This window comes from Pyrus communis, chromosome 14 (assembly GCF_041283825.1).
Source record: "Pyrus communis isolate YQ-2024b chromosome 14, ASM4128382v1, whole genome shotgun sequence".
In the NCBI taxonomy this organism is placed as follows: Eukaryota; Viridiplantae; Streptophyta; class Magnoliopsida; order Rosales; family Rosaceae; genus Pyrus; species Pyrus communis.
In genome coordinates, this window is record NC_142578.1 from 17,014,943 (window position 1) to 17,039,779 (window position 24,837).

General features: G+C 38.6%; 1 protein-coding gene across 1 annotated transcript in view; it reads right to left on the reverse strand.

Moving 5' to 3' along the window:
* Window positions 1-4,832: 4,832 nt before the first annotated feature.
* Window positions 4,833-24,837, reverse strand: part of LOC148691302 (uncharacterized) — a 90,246-nt gene continuing 70,241 nt past the window's right edge. Inside the window, exons 2-5 of the mRNA XM_088683980.1 lie at window positions 22,079-22,596; window positions 20,534-21,250; window positions 5,089-5,141; window positions 4,833-4,890 (exon numbers count right to left, since the gene is read on the reverse strand). Of these exons, the coding sequence (XP_088540106.1) occupies window positions 4,833-4,890; window positions 5,089-5,141; window positions 20,534-21,250; window positions 22,079-22,596 (1,346 nt within the window). The remainder of the gene's footprint in view (window positions 4,891-5,088; window positions 5,142-20,533; window positions 21,251-22,078; window positions 22,597-24,837) is intronic.

Here is a 24,837-nt window from a genome sequence, read left to right on the forward strand (position 1 = left end):
TCCAGAAAGTGCCTTCTTTGATTATACATATGTGAGTATTAGTCTACATGTTTACATCAATCTTCTCACATATACCTAGTGTAGGGAGTGTAATCAGAAAATCTGTGTGAAAATAGAGAGTATATCCAATGAGGAATTGAGGGATTCTCTAAGGCATGTGACTACATTCAAAATCATGTTTTAATTGATTAAATGGGAGCTAGTGAGTGGTGACTATGGTTAAAGTATATGCTCGAGGGTAGGGATAACTAAATTCTATGTGAGTGGTGATCTTTAATATGTCATGTTGCATTGGAAGACCCTGAGGCAATTGTTGGAAGGTTTAGATTGTGTTTTCTTTGTTTGGTTTATTTTGTTTTGCTCGAGGACTAGCAAAAGCTAAGTGTGGGGGAATTTGATAGGAGAATATTTATGGTACTTAGCTATGTTGTTTCCTTGCATTTAGTAAGCTAATTACTACTTATTATAGTGTTTTAAGCTATTTTCGTGTGTTTGTAGGTCCTAATGACAAAGTTGGCAAGAAAAGGTAATTTTGAGCCTTTTGGAGCAATTTTGGGCATGCATTGGATAGCTCAACTATAGAGCAAGGTGGATGGACGAAATTGAAGTCAAGAGAGGCTAGGAACATGCTACAAATCTGGAGAAACAAGTTCAAATACAAAGAAGATAAGGAAAGAGCAAGAAATAAGGAAAATTATCTAACCTTATCGTATCCTATCCTAACCAACCTTATCCTTTCCTCAATCTAGTATTATCCTATCTTATCTAATCTAAATCAGTTTGTGCCTAAATTCTAGCTATTTAGAAGGGATTAGTTATACATTTAAATACATAACTCAGATTCTAGAGATCTTATCCCTTTTGTGCCGCATATGTGCCATTCCTTGGTGGATTGGGAGTTGTAATCCCTCTCTTATATCCTTGCCACTTGTGTGGTGATTTAGAGTCAGAAATATGTTCTAAAACATCCTTTCTAGAAGCCCTATACTTGATCCTAATTGAATGCCGCAGGTTCTTAACCTTTTCCCTCTTGGTTTCTGCCAAACCCTAGTCCTTTTCCCATTGGATTATGCAATCCTTCTCCTTCAGAAATTGTGCAAGACCTAGCCTATAAATACAAGCCTTTGCCGCAGGTTTTAATCATTCCATTCACTCATTCATTCATTCATACATTTAGCCATCAAACACCATAATTCACACCACATCACCCTAGTGTCGCAAGCAAGGAAGGAAGGAGAAGAGGACTTGTGCAATTTGCCATCCAAGGGAGTGCCGTGCATGCCATTCGAGTGTGGAGTGTTTTTGGGTTCTTTCTATTGATAGGAGCATATTTAGGAGACTTAGTTAGCTTGTTTTCGTGCATTTATGTTGTTAGTTCATAGTTATTTTAGTAGTTTAAGGTATTTTCGTGTGTTTTTAGGTTCACATGGCTAAGGAAGCAAAAAGGTGCATTTTGGAGCATTTTGAAGCAAAATTGGACTTGGAATGGATAGCTTGTGCTTGGAGCAAAAGGAATGGATGAAATTGAAGACCTAAAGGTGTTAGGATTCCTAATCACAAGAGGATTCCTAATCACATGAGGAATCTTAGTCAAAGAAGGTTTCCTATTTGAAGTAGGAAAGTTAAGCCAAGGTTTCCTATTTTGGTTTAACCTTTCCTAATCCTAAAAGACCTTATGTTTCAGCAACATTGAAGACTCCTATGCAATTTAGGACACAAATCAAGCCTTCCTTGCACCTTAAGTGTCCTTGCCGTGCAACCCATTGTCTTTCCCTTCCTTGCCGTGCAAGGGAGGTCCTTATGTCCTATTCTAAGTCATTAAACCACATTCCTTTTTACCTCAATCTCAACCACAGCTCACATACCTATTCTATCCCAAAATCCTTGCCTAATTTGAGAATTAAATCACATTCCCTTTTCCTATCCTTTGCCGTAATTACCTTCCTTTTTCCCTTTTAATTTCTGACTTTATGACTTCTTTTCCTGATGGATTTAGGGTCTAAATCCTTTCCTAAACTATGTAATAAACTCTAGGGATTCTTGTTCCCAAATAAATAACTTAGCCAAACCCTTCATTCGGCCCTAATCACTTTCCTACACAACCTGCCATCATTCATAGAAACAAAGACTTTTGTCGCAGCCTTCCAACCATCCTTCCACCAGTCATACACATTCATACCTTCATCCAAGCATCCATACACCACCTTCAACCTTTGCTGCACCACCCTACCATCCTAAACCCATTCACAACCCAGAAATCCATCCACAAATCACCCTAGACCTCTTGTGCCGCAACTTTGCAAGGAAGAAGAGAAGAAGAGGAAGCCTTGGATATTTGTGCATTCAAGTTGGAGTGTTGAAGCGTTTTAGGTGTAATCTATCTTTTGTTTTTAATGTTTAATTCAATTTTCCATTGTTTTGTTGTGAACATGAGAGGCTAAACTCGTTTTAGCTAGGGGAGGCTTTGAAACCATGATTATGTTTATGATATGAGTTGATTAATTCCAATTGCAATTTCATAAATTGTGAATGCAATTTACTTAACCGTTTGATGGATAACTTATTCTTGTATGTTGATTAGGGAGGCCTACTTAATTTGCATGCTTGAATTTGGTGCCTAGAATATAAGGGAGTTTCACATAATCGTTACAAACTTATATTCATAAGTAGTTAAGGTTGTTTTCACAATCATGTTAAGTAAATTCCTAGCATGAGTATCATGATGTCATAGTTACAAGTTCTTTGTCAATACTTATGATTTTCATTGAACGTAATGATCTTTGATTGTATCTTTATTATTATGTCATGTAGGGAACTTTTAAAAAATGCTTTGGGTTGTCGTATGATGTCATCCAATCTAATAACTTAAGGAAAATCTGAGGGTTAATTAGTGATGTCACGGTTAATCTGGGGTGTTGAGGTTCATGGTTTATCGGAAAAGCAACTGGAAATCAATTTGTGTTTGAATATGTCATGTGTGGAAAAGTATCCCTTAGCTATCTAATCATCCATTGGTTTTTCCAAATTCGTCAAAATCTCTTTTAAGTCTTTTACTTGTTTTTCTCTTAAATTCGTCCAAAACCCAATCTCTTTTACTTACTTGTCTTAAATCTGTCCAAAAGTGTGTTTTTGAGTCTTTTGAGTACTTTCGTCCAAATTAAGTCCTAGAGTCTAAATTGAGTCTTTTTGATTGTCTTGAGTTGTTTTGAGTCTTTTAAGTTTGTTTTGAGTCATATAAGTTTAGTTAAGAGTCTTTGAGTTTGTTTAAGTGTTTTTAAGCATATTTTTGTATCTTTGAGTCAGTTTTCATTAGATTAGCAATCCCTCCTAATCCCCGGCCTAGAACGATCCCTACTTACATCTATACTACAATTGTCAAAAAGAGGGTTTAATTTGAGTGCTATCTTTTATCACATCAAATTTTTGGCGCCGTTGCCGAGGATTAGCAACTTTGCTAATCTGCCGTTGTTTCTTTTTGTTTCTTTTTCATATATCTTTGTTTTAGCTACTGACCTTGTTTCTTTTCTTGTTTGTAGGTACTAGTTTATGACTCGTAGTTGTCAACCTATTCGTGCAAACATCTTGGATTTTGACGACGATTTTGAGCGCACTTTGAGAAGGAAAAAGAATGACCCAGAACTTCACCAATCAAGTTCTAGTTCGGCTTCTAATTTTGAGGAGGAAGAGGAGCCCACGGCAAGGGAGGAAGAAGAGGTCCAAACCATGGCGGCGGACAACTGTACAATATTTAAAGATACTAGAGTATAAGGGAGTTTCACGTAATAGTTATTCACTTATATTCACAAGTAGTGGAGGTTGAAGTCAAAATCGTGTTAAGTGAATCCTTGGTATGAATCACAAGGAGTGGAGGTTGCTTGTCAATGCTTATGATTTTCACAAAACTTAATGACTTTTGATATGTATCTTTATTATGTGTTTCATATAGAGAACTTGAGAAAGATAATTTGAATGTAATGCATATTCATTCAATTCATTGAAATAAGGAAAATCTGATGGTTAGTTGTGCGATGCAACTAACTTGGGGCGTTGTCATTTATAGTCTAAAGGAATAATAACTGGAAATTGGTTTATATGCATTGTCATGTGTGGAGAAAGACCCTCTAACTAGCCTTTCACCCATTTAATTCACCCAACTTCATTTTTACATGCAAAGTTTCTGTTTTAAGTTTTAAATTCATCAAAAACAATCACCCTTTCATTTAGTCTTGTTATTTGAGTCAAAATGTGTTTTCCTTTAGTCTTTTGAGTCAATTTAAGTTTTATTATCGTCAAAACCACTTGTTAGGTCTAGAATTGAGTCTTTTTGATTGTTTGTTGATGTTTTGAGTGTTTAAAGTTAATTTTGAGCTATAGAGTCTAGTTAAGTGTTTTTTAGTCTTATTTGTGTTGATTAGCATCCCTAGTTAATCCCCGGTCTAAAATGATCCCTACTTGCATGTATACTACAATTGTCAACAATAGGGTTTAATTTGTGTGTCAAGTTAATTTTCACATCACTCACCAACTTGTCTTCTTCTTGTGCCGTGAGTGAGGAAGCCACAATGATGGGCAATGTTCTTGTTCTCCCAAGAAAACATACTTCAAGTGGTTTGGTAATGGTTTAAGCTCAAGGGAAGATGGTTGCATCACTGAAGGAAGCAATTTATTAGTAGAAACGGAATCTGAAATTGGGATTGGAGACTTACCATATTGTTGTGGCAATGACTCTAGGGCAGCCACCACCTCAATTATTTCTTCGCAAGAGGGCATGGCATGGAATTCTAGATTGGTGCCGTGGGTGCTGTTTGGTGCTGCTTCTTGGTTTTTTAGTCCTATTCCACTGATAATGACCGTTTCAAGTGCATCCTCATGTAATTGTTCAAGATGTTCCTGCACCAATGAATCAATAATATCAATAGAAAAACATGAATGATCATCATTAGGATATCTCATAGTTTCAGAAATATTAGAATCAATAACTTCCCCATCAAATTCCATCGTTAAAGTCCCTTTGAACACATCGATCTTGGTGCGGGATGTTTTCATGAATGGTCGCCCAAGTAGGATTGGCAAGGGCGTGAAATGGACCTATCTTCCATCTCAAGCACATAGAAATCAGCCGGGAAGTTCAAGTTATTAACCTGCACCAAAACATCTTCCAAAACTCTTTTTGGATATTCATTAGAACGATCGGCTAATTGAATAATAACTCCATCACTTTTCAGCACCCCTAAGTTCATAGATGCATAAATAGAGTATGGCATGACGTTAATTGAAGCTCCTAAGTCTAACATAGCATGTTCAAACTTAGTTTGGCCAATAACACAAGGGATTGTGAAACTACCTGGATCTTTGCATTTAGGAGGTAATTTCCTTTGTAAAACAGCGGAAACATTTTCATTTACCCTTACCACTTCTTTATTCGAAACCCTCTTCCTTGTTGTGCAAAGCTCATTCAAGAATTTGGCATACTTTGGAACTTGTTTGATTGCATCAAGGAGTGGAATGTTGACTTGCACCTTCCTAAATTTCTCAAGAATGTCCTTGTCATTCTCTTCCTTCTTTGATTGCATAAATCTGCGAGGGAAAGGTACATTGGGTGGAATAGGGTTAGAATTAATGGAACTTGAACCCAACTTACCTATATTGAACAAATTTGATGAATTGATGTCTTTAAGTGGCTGCGGCAAGGGTGTATCTACCCTTGCCGTGGATTGGCCTTGTCACTCTTCCTCAAATTGCAGCTTCTTATCCTCTTTTTGACTTGATTTGGATGGTCTTAGGTCAGTGCCAACTTCTTTATCACTTCTCAATGTGATGCCTTTGGTAGATTCGAATCCTCCATTCGGGTTAACAATGGTTTTACTAGGTAATTTGCCTTGGTCTCTAAATTGTCCCATGAATTCCGCCATTTGCCTCATTTGCTTCTTCAAATCATCCACCTCCTCAGCTTGATTTTGTACCCCTACGCCAAAGTGGTTAATAATTGAATAACCTTATCATTATCCAAAGATGTACCTAAATTTGATTGAATCGAAGGTGGTTGAGGTTGCATCGGTGTGAACGACTTTTGATATATCCCAGGGGGTGTTGGACGAAAACCTCCTTGTTGTTGAGGCTCTCTCCACGTCATGTTTGGGTGATCTCTCCATCCCGGATTGTAAGTATTGGAGTATGGATCATGCCTTGACTGATTTTGTCTTTGGCAGCCCACGGCATTGACACAATCCCATCCACCATTCTTAATCAATTGAGGGCATTTTTCATATTGATGTCCTTATATCAAGCACACACCACATATTGTGTTTTCTTGCATTTTGGGTTTTTCAACAACCTATGACACAAGAAGAGTGAGATTAGCCAATTGGGATTGAATTTCAGATATTGCACTTACCTCTTTCACATGTTGCTGCTGTGGTATGTCTCTCTGCCTAACTCTTTCATATTGTTATGCAGTCAAGGCTCGGTTTGCAGTCAAAGTCTTAGTGATGCGAAAATTAACTTAACACACAAATTAAACCCTCTTTTGACAATTGTAGTATATATGTAAGTAGGGATCGTTCTTAAACCGGGGATTAGGAGGGATTGCTGATGTGATAAATAATAGCACTCAAATTAAACCCTCTTGTTGACAACTGTAGTAAAGATATAAGTAGGGATCGTTCTAGGCCGGGGATTAGGAGGGATTGCTAATCTAATGAAAATTGACTCAAAGATATAAAAATATGCTTCAAAACACTTAAACAAACTCAAAAGACTCTTAACTAAACTTATTTGACTCAAAACAAACTTAAAAGACTCAAAACAACACAAAACAATCAAAAAGACTCAAACTAGACTCTAAGACTCAATTTGGACAAAAATAGAATTGGTTTTGACTCAAAAGACTCAAAAACACACTTTAGGATAGATTTGAAACAAGTAAGTAAAGAGGATTGGGTTTTGGACGAATTTAAGAGAAAAACAAGTAACTAAAAGACTTAAATGCAATTTGGACGAATTTGAGAAGAACAATGGATGATTAGATAGCTAGAGGATACTTTTCCACACTTGATACATTCAAACACAAATTGATTTCCATTTGCTTTTTCGATAAACCATGAACCTCAACACCCCAGATTAAACTTGACATCACTAATTAACCATCAGATTCTCCTTTAGTTATTGGATTGGATGACATCATACCACAACCCAAAGCATTCTTCAAATGTTCCCTACATGACACCATAATAGAGATACAATCAAAGAACAGTACGTTCTATGAAAATCATAAGTATTGACAAAGCACTTGTAACTATGACATCATGATACTCATGCTAGGAATTTACTTAACATGATTATGAAAACAACCTTAACTACTTATGAATATAATTTTGTAACGATTATGTGAAACTCCCTTATATTCTAGCACCAAATTCAAGCATGCAAATTAAGTAGGCCTCCCTAATCAACATACAAGAATAAGTTATCCATCAAACGGTTAAGTAAATTGCATTCACAATTTATGAAATCACAACTGGAATTAATCAACTCATATCATAAACATAATCATGGTTTCAAAGCCTCCCCTAGCTGAAACGAGTTTAGCCTCTCATGTTCACAACAAAACAAAGAAAACTTGAATTAAACATTAAAAACGAAAGATAGATTACACCTAAAAATGTTCCAACACTCCAACTTGAATGCACAAACATCCAAGGCTTCTTCTTCTCTTCTTCTTCCTTGCAAAGCTGCGACACAAGAGTTCTTGGGTGATTTTGGATGGATTTCTGGGTTGTGAATGGATTTAGGTTAGTAGGGTGGTGCGGCAAAGGTTAGGGATGATGTATGGGTGTTTGGGTAAAGGTGTGTGTGAATGGTGGAAGAAAGGTTGAAGGTTGCGGCAAAGGTTGGGAGACAGGATAAAGGATGGCTGATTGTATGGGTGAATGATTAGGGTTGAATAAGGGTGTGGCTTTGGGTATTTATTTGAAGGAAGGAATCCTAACTTTTATTACCTAGTTTAGGAAAGGATTAGACCCCAAATCTGCAAGGAAAATAAGACATAAAGTCAGAAATCCTAAGGAAAAGGGCAAGAAACTTGCGGCCCAATAGAGCAGGAAAGGGAATGTGATTTAAGGCTGAAATTAGGCAAGGATTTAGGATAGAATAGATGTGTAAGGTGCGGCTAAGAATGGGGTGAAAGAGGAATGTAATCTTGTGACACAAAATAGAAAATATGCATTTACCTTGCACGGTAAGGAAAGGGAAGTCTATGGAATGCACGGCAAGGGCAATTAGGTTGCAAGGAAGGCTTGGTTTGTGTCCTAAAATGCATGAGAATCCTTCAATGTTGCTGGAACATAGGGCTTTTAGGATTAGGAAAGGTCAAACCAAAATAGGAAACCTTGAGTTAACTTTCCTACTTCAAGTAGGAAACCTTCTTTGATTAGGAATCCTGATAGAAGCATATTTAGGTGACTTAGTTAGCTTGTTTTGGTACATTTATGTTGTTAGTTCATAGTTATTTTAGTTGTTTAAGCTATTTTCGTGTGTTTTTAGGTTCATATGGCTAAGGAAGCAAAAAGGTGCATTTTTGGAGCATTTTGGAGCAAAATTGGGCTTGGAATGGATAACATATGCTTGGAGCAAAAGGAATGGACGAAATTGAAGACTTAAAGATGTTAGGATTCCTAATCAAAGTAGGATTCCTAATCAAAGAAGGATTCCTAATCAAAGAATGATTCCTAGTCAAAGAAGGATTCCTACTTGAAGTAGGAAAGTTAAGCCAAGGTTTCCTATTTTGGTTTAACCTTTCCTAATCCTAAATATCTCTAAGTTCCAGTAACTTTGAAGGTACCTTATGTATTTTAGGACACAAACCAAAGATCCCTTGCACTATCCTAGTCCTTGCCGCATATATCCTTACCCTTTTCTTCCAAAATCTGCCATATATCTTCTTTCCCCTTTTCTCAAAGTTGTGCCGCACCTTTTCCTTCCCTTTTCCTCTTAGAATTCTAATTTGTTACCCTTTTTCTTGGAGGATTTGGAGTCTTAATACATTCCCAACTTAATTAATTAAGGCCTTAACCTTTCTCCCTCTATATATACATAATTTGCCGCACATATTGGAGACTCTAGACATCCATACACATCCATTCGAATTATTCCTCATTCTCCTCATTCATTCAGCCATCATCCACCCCCTACCACCATCCAACCTATCCATCCATCACCATAATTCATACCCAAACACCCTTGTGCCGCAACAAAGAAGGAGAAAGAAGAGAGGAGAAGCCTTGGACGTTTTGGCCATTCAAACTTGGATTGTTGGAGCGTTTCTAGGTGTATTCAATCTTTGTTTTCAATGTTTAATTTATATTCTCTTTGTTTTGTTGTAAACATGAGGAGCTAAACTTGTTTTAGCTAGGGGAGACTTTGAAACCATGATTATATTTGCAATATGAATTGATTAATTCCAGTTGTGATTTCATAAATTGTGAATGCAATTTACTTAATCGTTTGATGGATAACTTATTCTTGTTTGTTGATTAAGGGTGCACACTTAATTTGCATGCATGAATTTGGTGCTAGAATATAAGGGAGTTTCACATAATCGTTACAAACCTATATTCACAAGTAGTTAAGGTTGTTTTCACAATCATGTTAAGTAAATTCCTAGCATGAGTATCATGATGTCATAGTTACAAGTGCTTTGTCAATACTTATGATTTTCATAGAACGTACTGATCTTTGATTGTATCTCTATTATGATGTCATGTAGGGAACTTTTGAAGAATGTTTTGGGTTGTCGAATGATGTCATCCAATCCAATAACTAAAGGAGAATCTGAGGGTTAATTAGTGATGTCACGGTTAATCTGGGGTGTTGAGGTTCATGGTTTATTGAAAAAGCAACTGGAAATCAATTTGTATTCGAATGTATCATGTGTGGAAAAGTATCCTCTAGCTATCTAATCATCCATCGTTTTTTCCAAATTCGTCCAAATCCTATTTAAGTCTTTTAGTTACTTGTTTTTATCTTAAATTCGTCAAAAGCCCAATCCCCTTTATTTAGTTGTGTCAAATCTGTCCTAATTAGTGTTTTTGAGTGTTTTGAGTGATAGGAGCATATTCATGCGACTTAAATGGCTTGTTCTCGTGCATTTACGTTATGTTTCTTTAGTTATTTTAGTCCTTTAAGCTATTTTCGTGTGTTTGTAGGTCCAAAGGGCTAAAGGAGCAAAAAGATGCATTTTGGAGACTTTTGGAGCACTTTTGGGCTAAGGATGGATAGCTTATGCTTGGCGCCAAAATGTTGGACGAAATTGAAGACCAAAGTGTTGGAACTTTGTTCCCTTTAGTTTTAGGACATTTAAACCTTTCCAATTCCCTTATGCCGTGCATCTCCACCTTTCTCCCAAAACCATACACATGCTCCCATTACTTATCATAATCACATATCATATCACTTATCATTCACCACTTATCATTCATCACTTATCATTCACCACTTATCACTTATCATATCATTCACCACTTATCATTCATCAAACACATGCATTCACATGTTTTCACAATCTGCCATCATTCCAACCAAAACCGTGCACATGCTATCACCATGCATTCACATGCACTTGTTCCTCCATCATTCCATCCTTTAAAACATTGCACATGCACTTTAAACATTCACCCACATGCATTTCCACCCACATGCTATCCCATTTCAGATTGTCATTTCCCCTTTAATCAACACATGCATCCCCTCACCAAGAAATCATTCATTCCACATGCAATCAGAAAATCCACTTCATAACACATGCATCTTGGCAGATTTCACATGCACTCATGCACATTCACCTTAATCATTCACATAGCTTTAATTCACATGCAAACACATTGCATTACCATTCACCACCAGAAAATCACCATCATTGCCGTGAGTTTCATACACTTTCCAGCCATTCCACATGCCATTGTCATTCCACTTCATTTCACCTTGCATTTTCAGATTATTCCTTCATCATTGCACCACACATTCATTGCACATGCTTTCACATTCAACACACATCCAGAAATCCTCTCAAAACCGTGCATTCCCTTTCATTTCTGTCAACACACATGCAATTCCAGATTTCACATGCACACACAAACATTAGCACATGCAACCTAGCTGTCATGTTCCCCCCATTTCACCTATAAATACTCATTCATTCATTCTCATTCATTCACAATTCATTTCACAACAGAAATTGGTCCCTTGGGGCCGTGCCCTTCACAAAGTCCATCCATTCCATTCATACACTTTATCCATTGCAGAAATGTAGACCATAAACCCCCCTTTGTGCCTGATGCGAGATTTACTTGACACTCAAATTAAACCCTCGTTTGACAATTGTAGTAGAATGGATAAGTGAGGGATCGTTCTAGACCGGGGATTAGGAGGGCTTGCTAAAACCTTCTAAATTGACTTAAAAACATAAAAACTAAATTAAAATACTCTTAACAAGACTACTATGACTCAGAAAGGCTTTGAAAAACTCAAATTGTCTAAAACAAACAAAATGACTCAAATAGAAGCTAGAACTTGATTTAGACGAATTTGCAATTGTTTATGACTCCAAAAGCTTAAAGATACAAAAATAAAACAAATACGAATGATTAAGACTTAACAAAATAGGGGGGGGGGGGAATTGTGGTTGGACGATATTAAATTAAAAAGACAGAATATGATTAAAGGCAAAATGTAAATATGAATGTGATAAAAATATGGATGATGGAATAGCCAAGGGGTTCTTCTCCACACATGTTACACTTGCAAAACAAAATTGATTCTTAGTTGGTCTTTCGATAAGTTGTGAAACTCAATGCTCCAAGTTAATTAGATCCGCTTAGATTAACTTTCAGATTTCCCTAAATTCGTTGGATTGAATGGAATACGCATTACAACCAAATTATTCTTAATCAAAGTCCCTAACTATGGAATACGCATGATAGAGACATTCAACAAAGATCATTAAGTTCAACGGAAATCATAAACATCGACGAGGCATTTGTTACCATGGAATACGCATGAAACTTATGCCAAGAATTCGTTTAACGCGATTGTTTATAAGCAACCTCCACTACTTGTGAATATAAGTTCATAGCGATTAGGTGAAATTCACTTATATTCTAGCGTCATATTTATGCATGAAAATTAAGCTTGCAATCTCAATGAACATACATAAATAAGTTATCAATCAAACAGTTAAACGAATTGAATCCACAACTTATGAAATTCCAACCAAACGTAATCAATTCAAATTGCAAATATAAACATAGTTTCGAATCACCCCCTAGCTAAAGGGGGTTTAGTTCCTCATAACTTTGAAATCAAAGAAACACCTAAACATTCCAACAACTCAAACGTGAATTGTATGAACGTTTAGGCACTCTTCTCTTCCCTTCTCATACGTACAAAACAAAGAGAATTAAATTTAAACTTTGAAATCAAAGAAACACCTAAACATTCCAACAACTCAAACTTGAATTGTATGAACGTTTAAGCACTCTTTTCTTCCTCGTTGTTGTAGCACAAGGTCTAAGGTGAGCTTAAGGGCTTTAGGTGTATGTGGAATGGAGTAGGGAGTGGTTGGATAGTGGCTGCAATGAAGGAGAAAAACTGCACAGAAAATGGAAGGGGAATTGCGGCAATGGATGTGTATTTGTGTTGTGTGAAGTGTTATGAATGGAAATATGAGATATGAATTGAATGGGCCTAAAATAGGTTGGTTTGTATGGCATAATGTGTTATGTGATTGGGTTAGGGCCATTGTTTTGTGTCTTCAAGTGCATACAAGGCCTTCAAATTCGTCCATCCTCTTGGCTCCATGGATAAGCTATCCAATCCATGCCCAAAAATGCTCCAAATGGCCTCAAAATGCACTTACTTGCTCCCTAGGCCCTTAGAACCTGAAAACACACAAAAGAAGCATAAAGGACTAAAATAACGAGAGAAACATAATGTAAATACACGAGAACAAGCCATTTAAGTCGCATGAATATGCTCCTATCAAATACCCCCACACTTAGCTTTTGCTAGTCCTCGAGCAAAACAGAATAAAAACGAATAAACAAAACGACACTAAACACGTAAAACACAACCTAAACCTTCCAACAACCGTCTTAGGGATTTCCAATGCACATGACATGTTAAAAATCATCATTCTCACAGATTTTAGTCATCTTCACACTTAAGTACATTCTTAATCATAGTCACCATATACTAGTTCACAATTAAGCATTTAAAACCATGTTTTGAATGTAGTAACATGCCTTAGAGAATTTGCTCAATTTCTTTCAAGATATGCACTCAATTTTTACTCAGATTTTCTAACTACACACCCTAATCTAGTCATATGTGAGAAGATTGATGTAAACATGAAAACGACACTCACATATATGTATCACAAAGAACGCAAATTCTGGAGTTAATAATCAAGTTTAGATATGATCTCATGAATGGAATGCTACTACTTAGACGTGAGAACCAGTGACACCATAAGCTCATACCAAGTTCAAACTCCACAAATTGAAATACACAACACTCAAGATAGAAGTCAAGGGTTGTAACGGGGCTTGGGGTATGTGGATAACAAAGAAGGGATATGGAAAACAAAGGTTCTTAAAGAAATAGTGAGCAAGCATTTGAATCAACTTAGAATTCACTTTTGAATGAAAACTCAACTTTTGAACAAAAAGGGAGAATTTAGACAATTTACGCCCAGAATTGGTGTTTTGGAACCTTTCTTCAATCACTTATTCTTTTCTCTTTTTTTTTTTTTTTTTTTTTTTTTTTTTTGAATCTCAAAACAAAAACACTTAAACATTCTCTCCCCCACACTTATTTTCTTTCATAATGTAACTCAAAAGGAATTCAATTAAGTCATGCTCACTATCTTTTAAGAACAAGGGTAAGGACGGTCATATTCTAGGTTAGGTGAAGATAAAGTGGGTTAACAAAGAACATGGGTTAACATGGCTCAACGGGGGTAAAACTTACAACATATACGAAATATGGGACGCGAGGCTATTTGGCTATGGTGGCAACTACACAACTTCATCTTGATATATGTTATGCAAATCAATAACATGCTTTGAATGAAATGGGCATGAGTTCTAGCATTTGGAACTATATGATGAAACGCCTTCTAAGCAATAACCAAGCAAAGAATAATGAGATCATGCAACGATTTTAGAAAACAAGAAATCACAGATTATACTCTCCAAAGAACGTTATAGGCTCAAGTCTCTCAGGGTTGTAGCATTTGTTTGAGTTCCTTCCTTCAGGCATGTTACAAAAACTAAATTTTCTTTTATGATTGCATGTGAAGTCATACATTATAACCATAACCAAGCATATACCAAGAGTAAATCAAACTTTTCTCTATGTTTATAACTCTTTTTAACAGTCATGCAATTACAAACCAAATCCTTATCATTGTGTTGGAAGGTATCCTAAGACACAAACACACACACAAAAACAACTTTAAAACAACTCTTTTTGGGTTTTTCAAAACAATTTTTCAAATTTTTATGGGATTTTCGAATTTTTAAGACAAAACACACTAAAACAGTTTTAAAACAGTGAGAAACAACATGTGAAGTGATAGGTGATAAAATCCAACGAATTTGCATCAAATATACTTAGTTACCCCCCCACACTTAAATCAAACATTGTCCTCAATGTTTTAAGCATAGATTCACACAAAGCATAAGTAAATACACAAAAAACACTTAAACATACTAAACATGGCATAATGTAATTAACAAAGAGAAGAGTTTAGAGACGCAAATCTGGTTATAGAGTGTAAATTCCATCTTCTCCTTGGTAATTGCATTAAGGCTTTTGATCTTTGTGATTCCACAGGCTTACTCTTGAACTGGTTTCTGCCCATCGTTGATTTTCCTTTGTGCTACTTCTTGAACTGGGCAGCAGGATGGTTCTTTTGGTCTCCCCCGAAGGTCTGAGCTTATCCCTTTTATCTGTTTCTTTGTTCAATCTTTCCAATTCGTATTGAAAAGGGTTGGAGGATAACTCAGCCTATGTTTGTCTCCACATGCTTCAATGTATCATTTGCACTTGCCTTACTCGCTCCCCTTTGCAGAAGTGGTCCCTTCTCCGGAAGTGTATCAACCGTTGAAGATGACTACTCGAGAGCAACGCTAGGTAAGCAATCAGGAATAGATTTCAGGCAGTTGGCTCCAGAACGGAAGACTGACTCCAAGTGCCGGCTGATTGCTTGTTTTACTTTGCCATGCGAGTAAGAACAAGGACAAAGAAAAAGACAGGGAAAGAGCATGATATGAGATACTTTTGCTTTTGATCTTGATGATATGAGATACCTTTGCTTTTGAAGAAGCGGTGAATGAATCAGCACATGTATTTGTTGTGCTGTTTCCTCCTGGGTCATATGTACTCCAGGCATCTGGTATCATCTTTGGGGAAGAAGAAAGAATTGAGTCTTTCGAAAGGCTTTGCTGGGAGTACGCCCTCAGAGGTGAGGGAGAGTTGGGCATTTTTCTTCAGGTTTGCCCTGCCATAAAAGACGAAGGTCGACATATATAGAGATAATATCAAGTGGTGGTACTTTTTACCTTTGTCGACAAACGTTTTGATCCCGCAAATCTGGCTTTTTGAAATAGTGGCGCCTCTTCGATCTCTGAACACGCCTCTTCGATTTCTGAACACGCCTCTTCGATTTCTGAGCAGGCGCCCCTTCGATTTCTGAACGACGCCCCTTCGCTTTGAATGACACGTGGTAGTGCAGATGCAGCTCCTTTTGACAAAGCTGCACGCGTCTTCTGAAAAGCAGAGAAAGCGTCGCCGAACTTTGCGCTTGTCGGCTAAAGATGTGTAGTTGTGATGATGGCCTCCACGTGTTGTCTGAAAAGAAGAAATCTTTTGACAAAGTTGAACGCGCCTTCTGAAAAGCCGAGAAAGCGTCGCCTAAATTACGCCGGAGATTCCGGCTTTTTTTTTTTTTGAATTGGTGGACGCGTCGCCTTGGCTTTTTTATTGAGCTATCGATCACCACAACAAACACACTCTGCAGATTTCCCATTCTTGAAAATCGACTCCGGCCCTTTGAAATTTAACTCCATCCCTTCTCTTTGAACACTTTTGAAAAAAAAAAAATGGCAAACTCATCGAACCTTAGCTTGGAATTGAGCCTTAGCAGTGATACGGGCGCGCCGCGTCAAGGTAACGTATGGCGCCCTTCTTTCTTTTCTTCTAACGGTCCTCTCACAGGTGAAGACTCCGTGATGCAGGACGCCACAACAGCTACAATAGTAGCTAGGAACCTCCTCACTCCAAAAGATAGTAGGCTGCTGTCAGGACGGTCCGATGAGTTGGCCGTTCAAGAGTCCCTCGCACTTAGTGTTCAGTGTGCGAGTTCTGTGTCCAACATGGGCCAACGCCTGCTTGCCCGCTCCCGTCAGGTGGAATCATTGATGGCAGAGGTGGAAAGTCTCAAGCAGGAGATCCAGCAGCTGAAGTATGAGAATAGAAGTTTGCACGTGCTTGCAAACAACTACTCGACGGGCATGAAGAGGAAGCTTGATGAGCTGCAAGAGTCTGAAGGTCGGATTCACAGTGACCGTCAAAGGTTCTCGTCTTTCCTCCAGAGGCACCTTTTTCCTGGCTCATCCAGCGCTTGGCCAAGTATTGAGGCCTGGAATGCTCTATCTTCGATACCTCCCGCTCCGATGCCTTCTGTTCCTACGCCTTCCGCTCCGATGCCTTCTGTTCCTACGCCTTCCGCTTCAAGAGTAAAGCCACGTAGTGGGGCCTCAAGCAAACAACCTTTGTGAAGCACCATCTTTCTTTGTTTAGCAGTGCCTATCAATAAATCAAACATTTTCTCAATGTTACAATCATAGACTCACACAATTAATAAACAAACAAACAATAACAACTAAACAACCTAACAAGGCAGAAACGAAATAGCAACAAAGAGAAGAGTTTTTTTTTTTTTTTTTTTTATCAAATTTTCGGAGTTTTATACCAAGACACTATAAAACACACTAAAAAAAACGCTTAAAACAGCAAGAAACAACATTCTAAGTGAAAGGCGAATAAATCCCACGAAATTCATGCAAATACAAATTGTTTACCCCCCCACACTTAAATCAAACATTCTCCTCAATGTTTTAAGCAGAAAGTCACAACAGAGCAAGCAAATAAACAAATATGAGAAAGAAAGCAAAGTAAAGGCAGTAAAGAAAAAGAAAGGAATAAAAATAAGTCTCTTAAAGGGGTTTCCAAGTTCTTCTCTATTCGGATGCATGGGTTGCCTCCCATGAAGCGCTTTCTTTTACGTCTTGCAGCCGGACGGTACCTCCGTTTAAGCTTGACTAGGTTCCACGGCATGGAGGGGTACCTCCTCCACGACATGCTCCTCAAACAACTCGTAATAGGGCTTCAATCGATGCCCATTCACTTTGAATTCTTGCTGCGTCCTTGAACTTTTGATTTGCACTGCACCATGAGGGAAAACATTAGTAACAACAAACGGGCCAATCCATTTAGAACGCAACTTACCAGGAAACAAACGTAGGCGAGAGTTGAAAAGTAACACTTTCTGCCCAACTGTGAAGGTCTTGGTTCGAATCATTTTATCATGGAATGCTTTGGTCTTGGCTTTGTACATCCGGGCATTCTCATAGGCTTCATTCCGAATCTCCTTAAGTTCATTCAATTGGAGCTTCCTATGAACTCCCGCTGCATCTATGTCCATGTTGAAAATCTTCACGGCCCAATGTGCCTTGTGCTCTAATTCTACGGGCAAATGACATGGCTTACCATAGACGAGCCGAAAAGGTGACATCCCAATGGGTGTTTTGTATGCCGTACGATATGCCCACAATGCATCATCTAAACGTAAGCTCCAATCCCTCCTTGTTGGTCCAACGGTCTTCTCCAAAATTTGTTTTATTTCTCAGTTAGACATCTCGGCTTGGCCATTTGTTTGAGGATGGTAAGGTGTGGAGACCTTATGGTTGACATGGTACTTTTTTAGCAATACCTCAATGGTCCGATTGCAAAAGTGAGACCCTCCATCACTTATGATTACTCTCGGCATTCCAAACCTAGCAAAAATGTTAGTTTTCACGAAATCTACAACCACCTTAGAATCGTTAGTACGGGTGGCTTTTGCTTCCACCCATTTAGAAACATAATCAACGGCTAGCAAGATATAAGTGAAACCATAAGATGGAGGGAAAGGGCCCATGAAATCAATGCCCCAAACATCAAAAATTTCAACATTAAAGACAGGGGTTTGCGGCATTTGGTCCTTGGTTCCTATGTTACCCATTCGTTGGCAACGATTACAAGACATACAAAAGGTTCTAGCATCCCTAAATATAGTCGGCCAATAAAAACCACACTCTAAAACCTTGAGGGCAGTGCGTTGTGTGCCAAAATGACCACCACATGCATATGTGTGACAAAAGCTTAGAATTGAGTGAAATTCAGAATCATGCACACATCTACGTACAATTTGATCTGAGCAATACTTCCACAAATAAGGGTCATCCCAAACATAGAAACGTGCATCATTTTTAAGCTTATCACGTTGGTGCTTGTTTAGTTCATTTGGAATTTGTTTAGCCACCAAGTAATTCACTAAATCTGCATACCATGGTTCACTTACCTCAATGGATAGCAGCTGCTCATCGGGAAAAGTTTCAGGGATAGGTACGGCATGTTCATGCTCCTCGTGGATCATTCGGCTTAAATGGTCAGCCACTACATTCTCGCTTCCTTTCTTATCCCGGATTTCAATATCAAATTCTTGAAGAAGAAGAATCCAACGGATAAGCCTCGGCTTTGCTTCCTTTTTCGTGAGCAAGTACCTCAAAGCTGCATGATCAGAATAAACGATTACTTTAGTACCAATTAAATATGAACGGAATTTATCTAAAGTAAAAACCACAGCTAGAAGTTCTTTTTCCGTCGTGGAGTAGTTCAATTGGGCATCATTGAGAGTCCGAGAGGCATAGTATATGACATGCGGCCGCTTGTCTCTTCTTTGTCCTAGAACAGCTCCTAATGCATAGTCGGATGCATCGCACATGAGCTCGAACGGAAGGCTCCAATCTGGAGGTACAATAATGGGGGCCGAGACTAGCTTCTCCTTGAGTTGGTTAAATGCCGAATTACACTCTTCATCAAACTTGAATGGCACATCTTTTTGAAGCAATCGGCAAAGAGGGTTGGACATCTTGGAGAAGTCCTTGATAAAACGCCTATAGAACCCTGCATGGCCAAGAAACGAACGTACCTCTCTAACCGAAGTAGGAGAGGGTAAGTGACGTACAAGGTCTATTTTCGATTTATCTACTTCAATTCCTTTTTCTGAAACAATATGTCCTAAAACTATACCTTGTTTCACCATAAAGTGACATTTCTCCCAATTCAAGACAAGGTTAGTTTCAACACATCGTTTCAAAATTAAGGTCAGATTATCCAAGCAATTATCAAATGAACTCCCAAATACACTGAAATCATCCATGAAAACCTCAATGATCTTTTCAACAAAATCGAAAAATATACTTACCATACACCTTTGGAAAGTGGCCGGTGCGTTGCATAAGCCAAATGGCATGCGACGATAAGCAAATGTTCCAAAGGGACATGTGAATGTGGTCTTCTCTTGATCATCCGGGGCTATCACAATTTGGTTATATCCAGAGTATCCATCAAGAAAACAGTAAAAAGCATGACCGGCTAACCTTTCGAGCATTTGGTCGATGAATGGCAAAGGAAAGTGATCTTTCCTAGTCATGGCATTTAGCTTCCGGTAATCGATACATACTCGCCATCCAGTCTGAATGCGTGTAGGCACGAGCTCATTCTCATCATTCTTGATAACAGTTACTCCGGACTTCTTGGGAACGACTTGAACTGGAGAGACCCAATGGCTATCGGAGATAGGGTAGATCACTCCGCAATCCAAAAGTTTGATTATTTCCTTCTTCACCACTTCCATCATCGGAGGGTTGAGACGGCGTTGAGCCTCTCGAGTTGGTTTAGCCCCCTCCTCAAGAAGTATACGGTGCATGCATGTGGTAGGGCTTATTCCTTTAATGTCGGCCAAAGTCCACCCTATGGCCGTTTTGTGCTCTCGCAGCACCCTCACAAGCTTCTCCTCCTCCATTGCCGTGAGACTTGATGAAATGATGACGGGCAATGTTTCGCTTTTTCCCAAAAACACATACTTCAAATGGTCCGGCAACGGCTTAAGTTCAAGCGATGGTGCCTGAACAACAGAAGGTAGCATCTTAGTGGAAACTGAATTTGAAAGTGAGAGTGGAACCTTACCATATTGTTGTGGCAATGACTCAAGGGCTGCCACAACCTCAATTATTTCTTCACTAGAACCCATTGCAAAGAATTCCTCCTCCTTGTCGTGGCCTTGCATTGGCCCAAATCCTTCATTTTTGCGCTCTATGGCCTTAGTGATGGTTGTTTCCAGGGCGTCCTCGTTCAATTCTTCAAGGTATACCTGCGCCAAAGAATCGATAACATCAATGGAAAAACAAGAATGGTCATCAACGGGATATCTCATAGTTTCAGAAATATTAAAATCAATCACTTCCCCATCGAATTCCATTGTCAAGGTGCCTTTGTATACATCAATCTTCGTTCGGGCCGTCTTCATGAATGGCCTACCAAGGAGAATCGGCAAAGATGTAGAATGGGCTGAATCCTCCATGTCTAGGACGTAGAAATCAGCCGGAAAAATTAAATGGTTCACCTGCACAAGCACATCCTCCAAAACTCCTTTTGGATACGTGTTAGAACGATCAGCCAATTGTATAATTACACCATCTTGTTTTAATTCACCCAAATTCATAGATGCATAAATAGAATAAGGCATGACATTTATGGATGCACCTAAATCAAGCATGGCATGTTCAAAACGATTATGTCCAATTACACAAGGAATCGTGAAACTACCGGGGTCTTTGCACTTGGTAGGCAGTTTACGTTGCAAAACAGCGGACACATTCTCGCTTACCTTCACTACCTCTTTGTTTGCCCTTCTTCTCTTTGTATTGCATAGGTCCTTGAGGAATTTAGCATACTTTGGAACCTGTTTGATTGCATCGAGAAGCGGTATGTTCACTTGCACTTTCCGGAACGTTTCAAGAATGTCCTTCTCGCTTTCTTCCTTTTTTTCTTGCATGAACCTGCGAGGAAAAGGTACATTGGGCAGATTAGGACGTGAAGTACATGAATTTGAACTTAAATTACCTGATTTGGCCGAGTTAGGGTGATCTGCCTCAGGTTGTGTCGTCTCTTCATCTACTTTCTGGGCAGATTTGGGATTGTTTGGCTCGGTCCCAACTTCTTTTCCACCCCTTAGGGTGATGGCCTTGGCGGATTCGAATCCTCCCTTTGGATTGACTGTGGTTGAGCTAGGAAGCTTTCCTTGCTCTCTAATCTGCCCAAGGAACTCAGAAATCTGCCCTATTTGTTTCTTCATATCCATCATCTCCTTCTCGTTATTTGCTATCCGGTTGTTTTGATTTTGCAACCCCTGCGAAATAGAGGTTAGTAATTGCATAGCTTGATCACTTTCCAAGGACGTACCTGAATGAGATGATGTCGAAGGTTGTTGGGGTGCATACGGCTTGGAATAAAAACCAGGGGGGTTTGGCCTAAATCCTCCTTGTTGGGCAGCTTGTTGTGGCTCCCTCCATTTGAAGTTTGCATGGTCCCTCCATCCGGCATTGTAAGTGTTCGAGTATGGGTTGTTTTGATTTTGTCCTTGGAAACCAATTGCATTGGCAGATTCCCACCCACCATTCTCGATTAGTTGAGGGCACTTGTCGGATGGATGCCCTTGAATTGAGCACACGCCACAAACTTGGTGTTCTTGTGCTTTTGGACCAATCACAACCTGAGAAACAAGAGAAGTAAGATTAGCAAGTTGTGATTGAATTTCAGAAATAGCACTCACCTCATTTACACTTTGTTGCCGTGGGGCTTCCCTTTGGCCCACTCCTTCATATTGTTGAGCGTTGAGCGCTCGGTTGGCTATGAGAATCTTGGCATCCCTTGGTGTTTTGTCCACCAATGCTCCTCCCGCTGATGCATCAACCATTTGACGTTCGATAGGAAGGAGGCCCTCATAGAAATATTGAAGGAGAAGTTCCTCCTTCATTTGATGTTGAGGACATGAAGCTACAAGGCCCTTGAAGCGCTCATAATAAGCCGGGAATGTCTCACCATGATTCTGTTGAATACCACTAATTTTCTTCCGTAGGAGAATCACTCTCGAAGTAGGGAAGAATTTCTCCAAGAAAGCACGCTTCATACTCTCCCACGAAGTCACAGTTCCCGGGGCTAGTTCGTAGAGCCAATCTTTGGCCTTGTCCATAAGTGAAAATGGAAAGGCCTTCATCTTCAATATACTCCCATCCACATTGACGGGGGTCATGCTCGAACAAACCACCTCGAACTCCTTCAAGTGTTTGTTGGGGTCTTCCATAGACAAGCCATGGAACTTCGGAATATGGTGTAACAAACTGGATTTGAGTTCAAATTCCTCAGTCTTCCCCTCTGCAGCCGTGGGGTATTGGATACAAAGGGGCAATGCATTATCCAAACCCGAGGCCGAAAGCTCCTTGATGGTTCTATTATCTGCTGCCATGGCTTGTTCTTCTTCAAAAATCTGATCCGTGGGCTTTTCTTCTACACCTACTTCGTCTTCTTCAAGCCCAGGTTGTGGTGGAGGTTGTGGTGGAGGTTGTGGTGGCTCTTGTTGACTCCTCGTTCTCCTCAAAGTGCGTTCAAAATCACCGTCAAAGTCGGAGATGTTCTCTATAATAGGCCGAGAGCGACGAGTCATACACAGTACCTAAAAAAAAAACAAGGAAACAAACAAACTAAGAATTTGAAATAAGAATGCACGAAAAACAAAATATAAAAATAAAGACAAAGGATTAGCAAAGTTGCTAATCCCCGGCAACGGCGCCAAAATTTGATGCGAGATTTACTTGACACTCAAATTAAACCCTCGTTTGACAATTGTAGTAGAATGGATAAGTGAGGGATCGTTCTAGACCGGGGATTAGGAGGGCTTGCTAAAACCTTCTAAATTGACTTAAAAACATAAAAACTAAATTAAAATACTCTTAACAAGACTACTATGACTCAGAAAGGCTTTGAAAAACTCAAATTGTCTAAAACAAACAAATTGACTCAAATAGAAGCTAGAACTTGATTTAGACGAATTTGCAATTGTTTATGACTCCAAAAGCTTAAAGATACAAAAATAAAACAAATACGAATGATTAAGACTTAACAAAATAGGGGGGGGGGAATTGTGGTTGGACGATATTAAATTAAAAAGACAGAATATGATTAAAGGCAAAATGTAAATATGAATGTGATAAAAATATGGATGATGGAATAGCCAAGGGGTTCTTCTCCACACATGTTACACTTGCAAAACAAAATTGATTCTTAGTTGGTCTTTCGATAAGTGGTGAAACTCAATGCTCCAAGTTAATTAGATCCGCTTAGATTAACTTTCAGATTTCCCTAAATTCGTTGGATTGAATGGAATACGCATTACAACCAAATTATTCTTAATCAAAGTCCCTAACTATGGAATACGCATGATAGAGACATTCAACAAAGATCATTAAGTTCAACGGAAATCATAAACATCGACGAGGCATTCGTTACCATGGAATACGCATGAAACTTATGCCAAGAATTCGTTTAACGCGATTGTTTATAAGCAACCTCCACTACTTGTGAATATAAGTTCATAGCGATTAGGTGAAATTCACTTATATTCTAGCGTCATATTTATGCATGAAAATTAAGCTTGCAATCTCAATGAACATACATAAATAAGTTATCAATCAAACAGTTAAACGAATTGAATCCACAACTTATGAAATTCCAACCAAACGTAATCAATTCAAATTGCAAATATAAACATAGTTTCGAATCACCCCCTAGCTAAAGGGGGTTTAGTTCCTCATAACTTTGAAATCAAAGAAACACCTAAACATTCCAACAACTCAAACGTGAATTGTATGAACGTTTAGGCACTCTTCTCTTCCCTTCTCATACGTACAAAACAAAGAGAATTAAATTTAAACTTTGAAATCAAAGAAACACCTAAACATTCCAACAACTCAAACTTGAATTTTATGAACGTTTAAGCACTCTTTTCTTCCTCGTTGTTGTAGCACAAGGTCTAAGGTGAGCTTAAGGGCTTTAGGTGTATGTGGAATGGAGTAGGGAGTGGTTGGATAGTGGCTGCAATGAAGGAGAAAAACTGCACAGAAAATGGAAGGGGAATTGCGGCAATGGATGTGTATTTGTGTTGTGTGAAGTGTTGTGAATGGAAATATGAGATATGAATTGAATGGGCCTAAAATAGGTTGGTTTGTATGGCATAATGTGTTATGTGATTGGGTTAGGGCCATTGTTTTGTGTCTTCAAGTGCATACAAGGCCTTCAAATTCGTCCATCCTCTTGGCTCCATGGATAAGCTATCCAATCCATGCCCAAAAATGCTCCAAATGGCCTCAAAATGCACTTACTTGCTCCCTAGGCCCTTAGAACCTGAAAACACACAAAAGAAGCATAAAGGACTAAAATAATGATGCGTGATTTTATACGCACACAAATTAAACCCTCTTTTTGTCGATTTGTAGTATAAGTATAAGTAGGGATCGTTCTGGACCGGGGATTAGGAGGGATTGTTAATCTCTTAGAAACTGACTTAAAAACGTAAAAACAATATAAAACACTAAACTAGACTCAAAGAATTCAAAAATA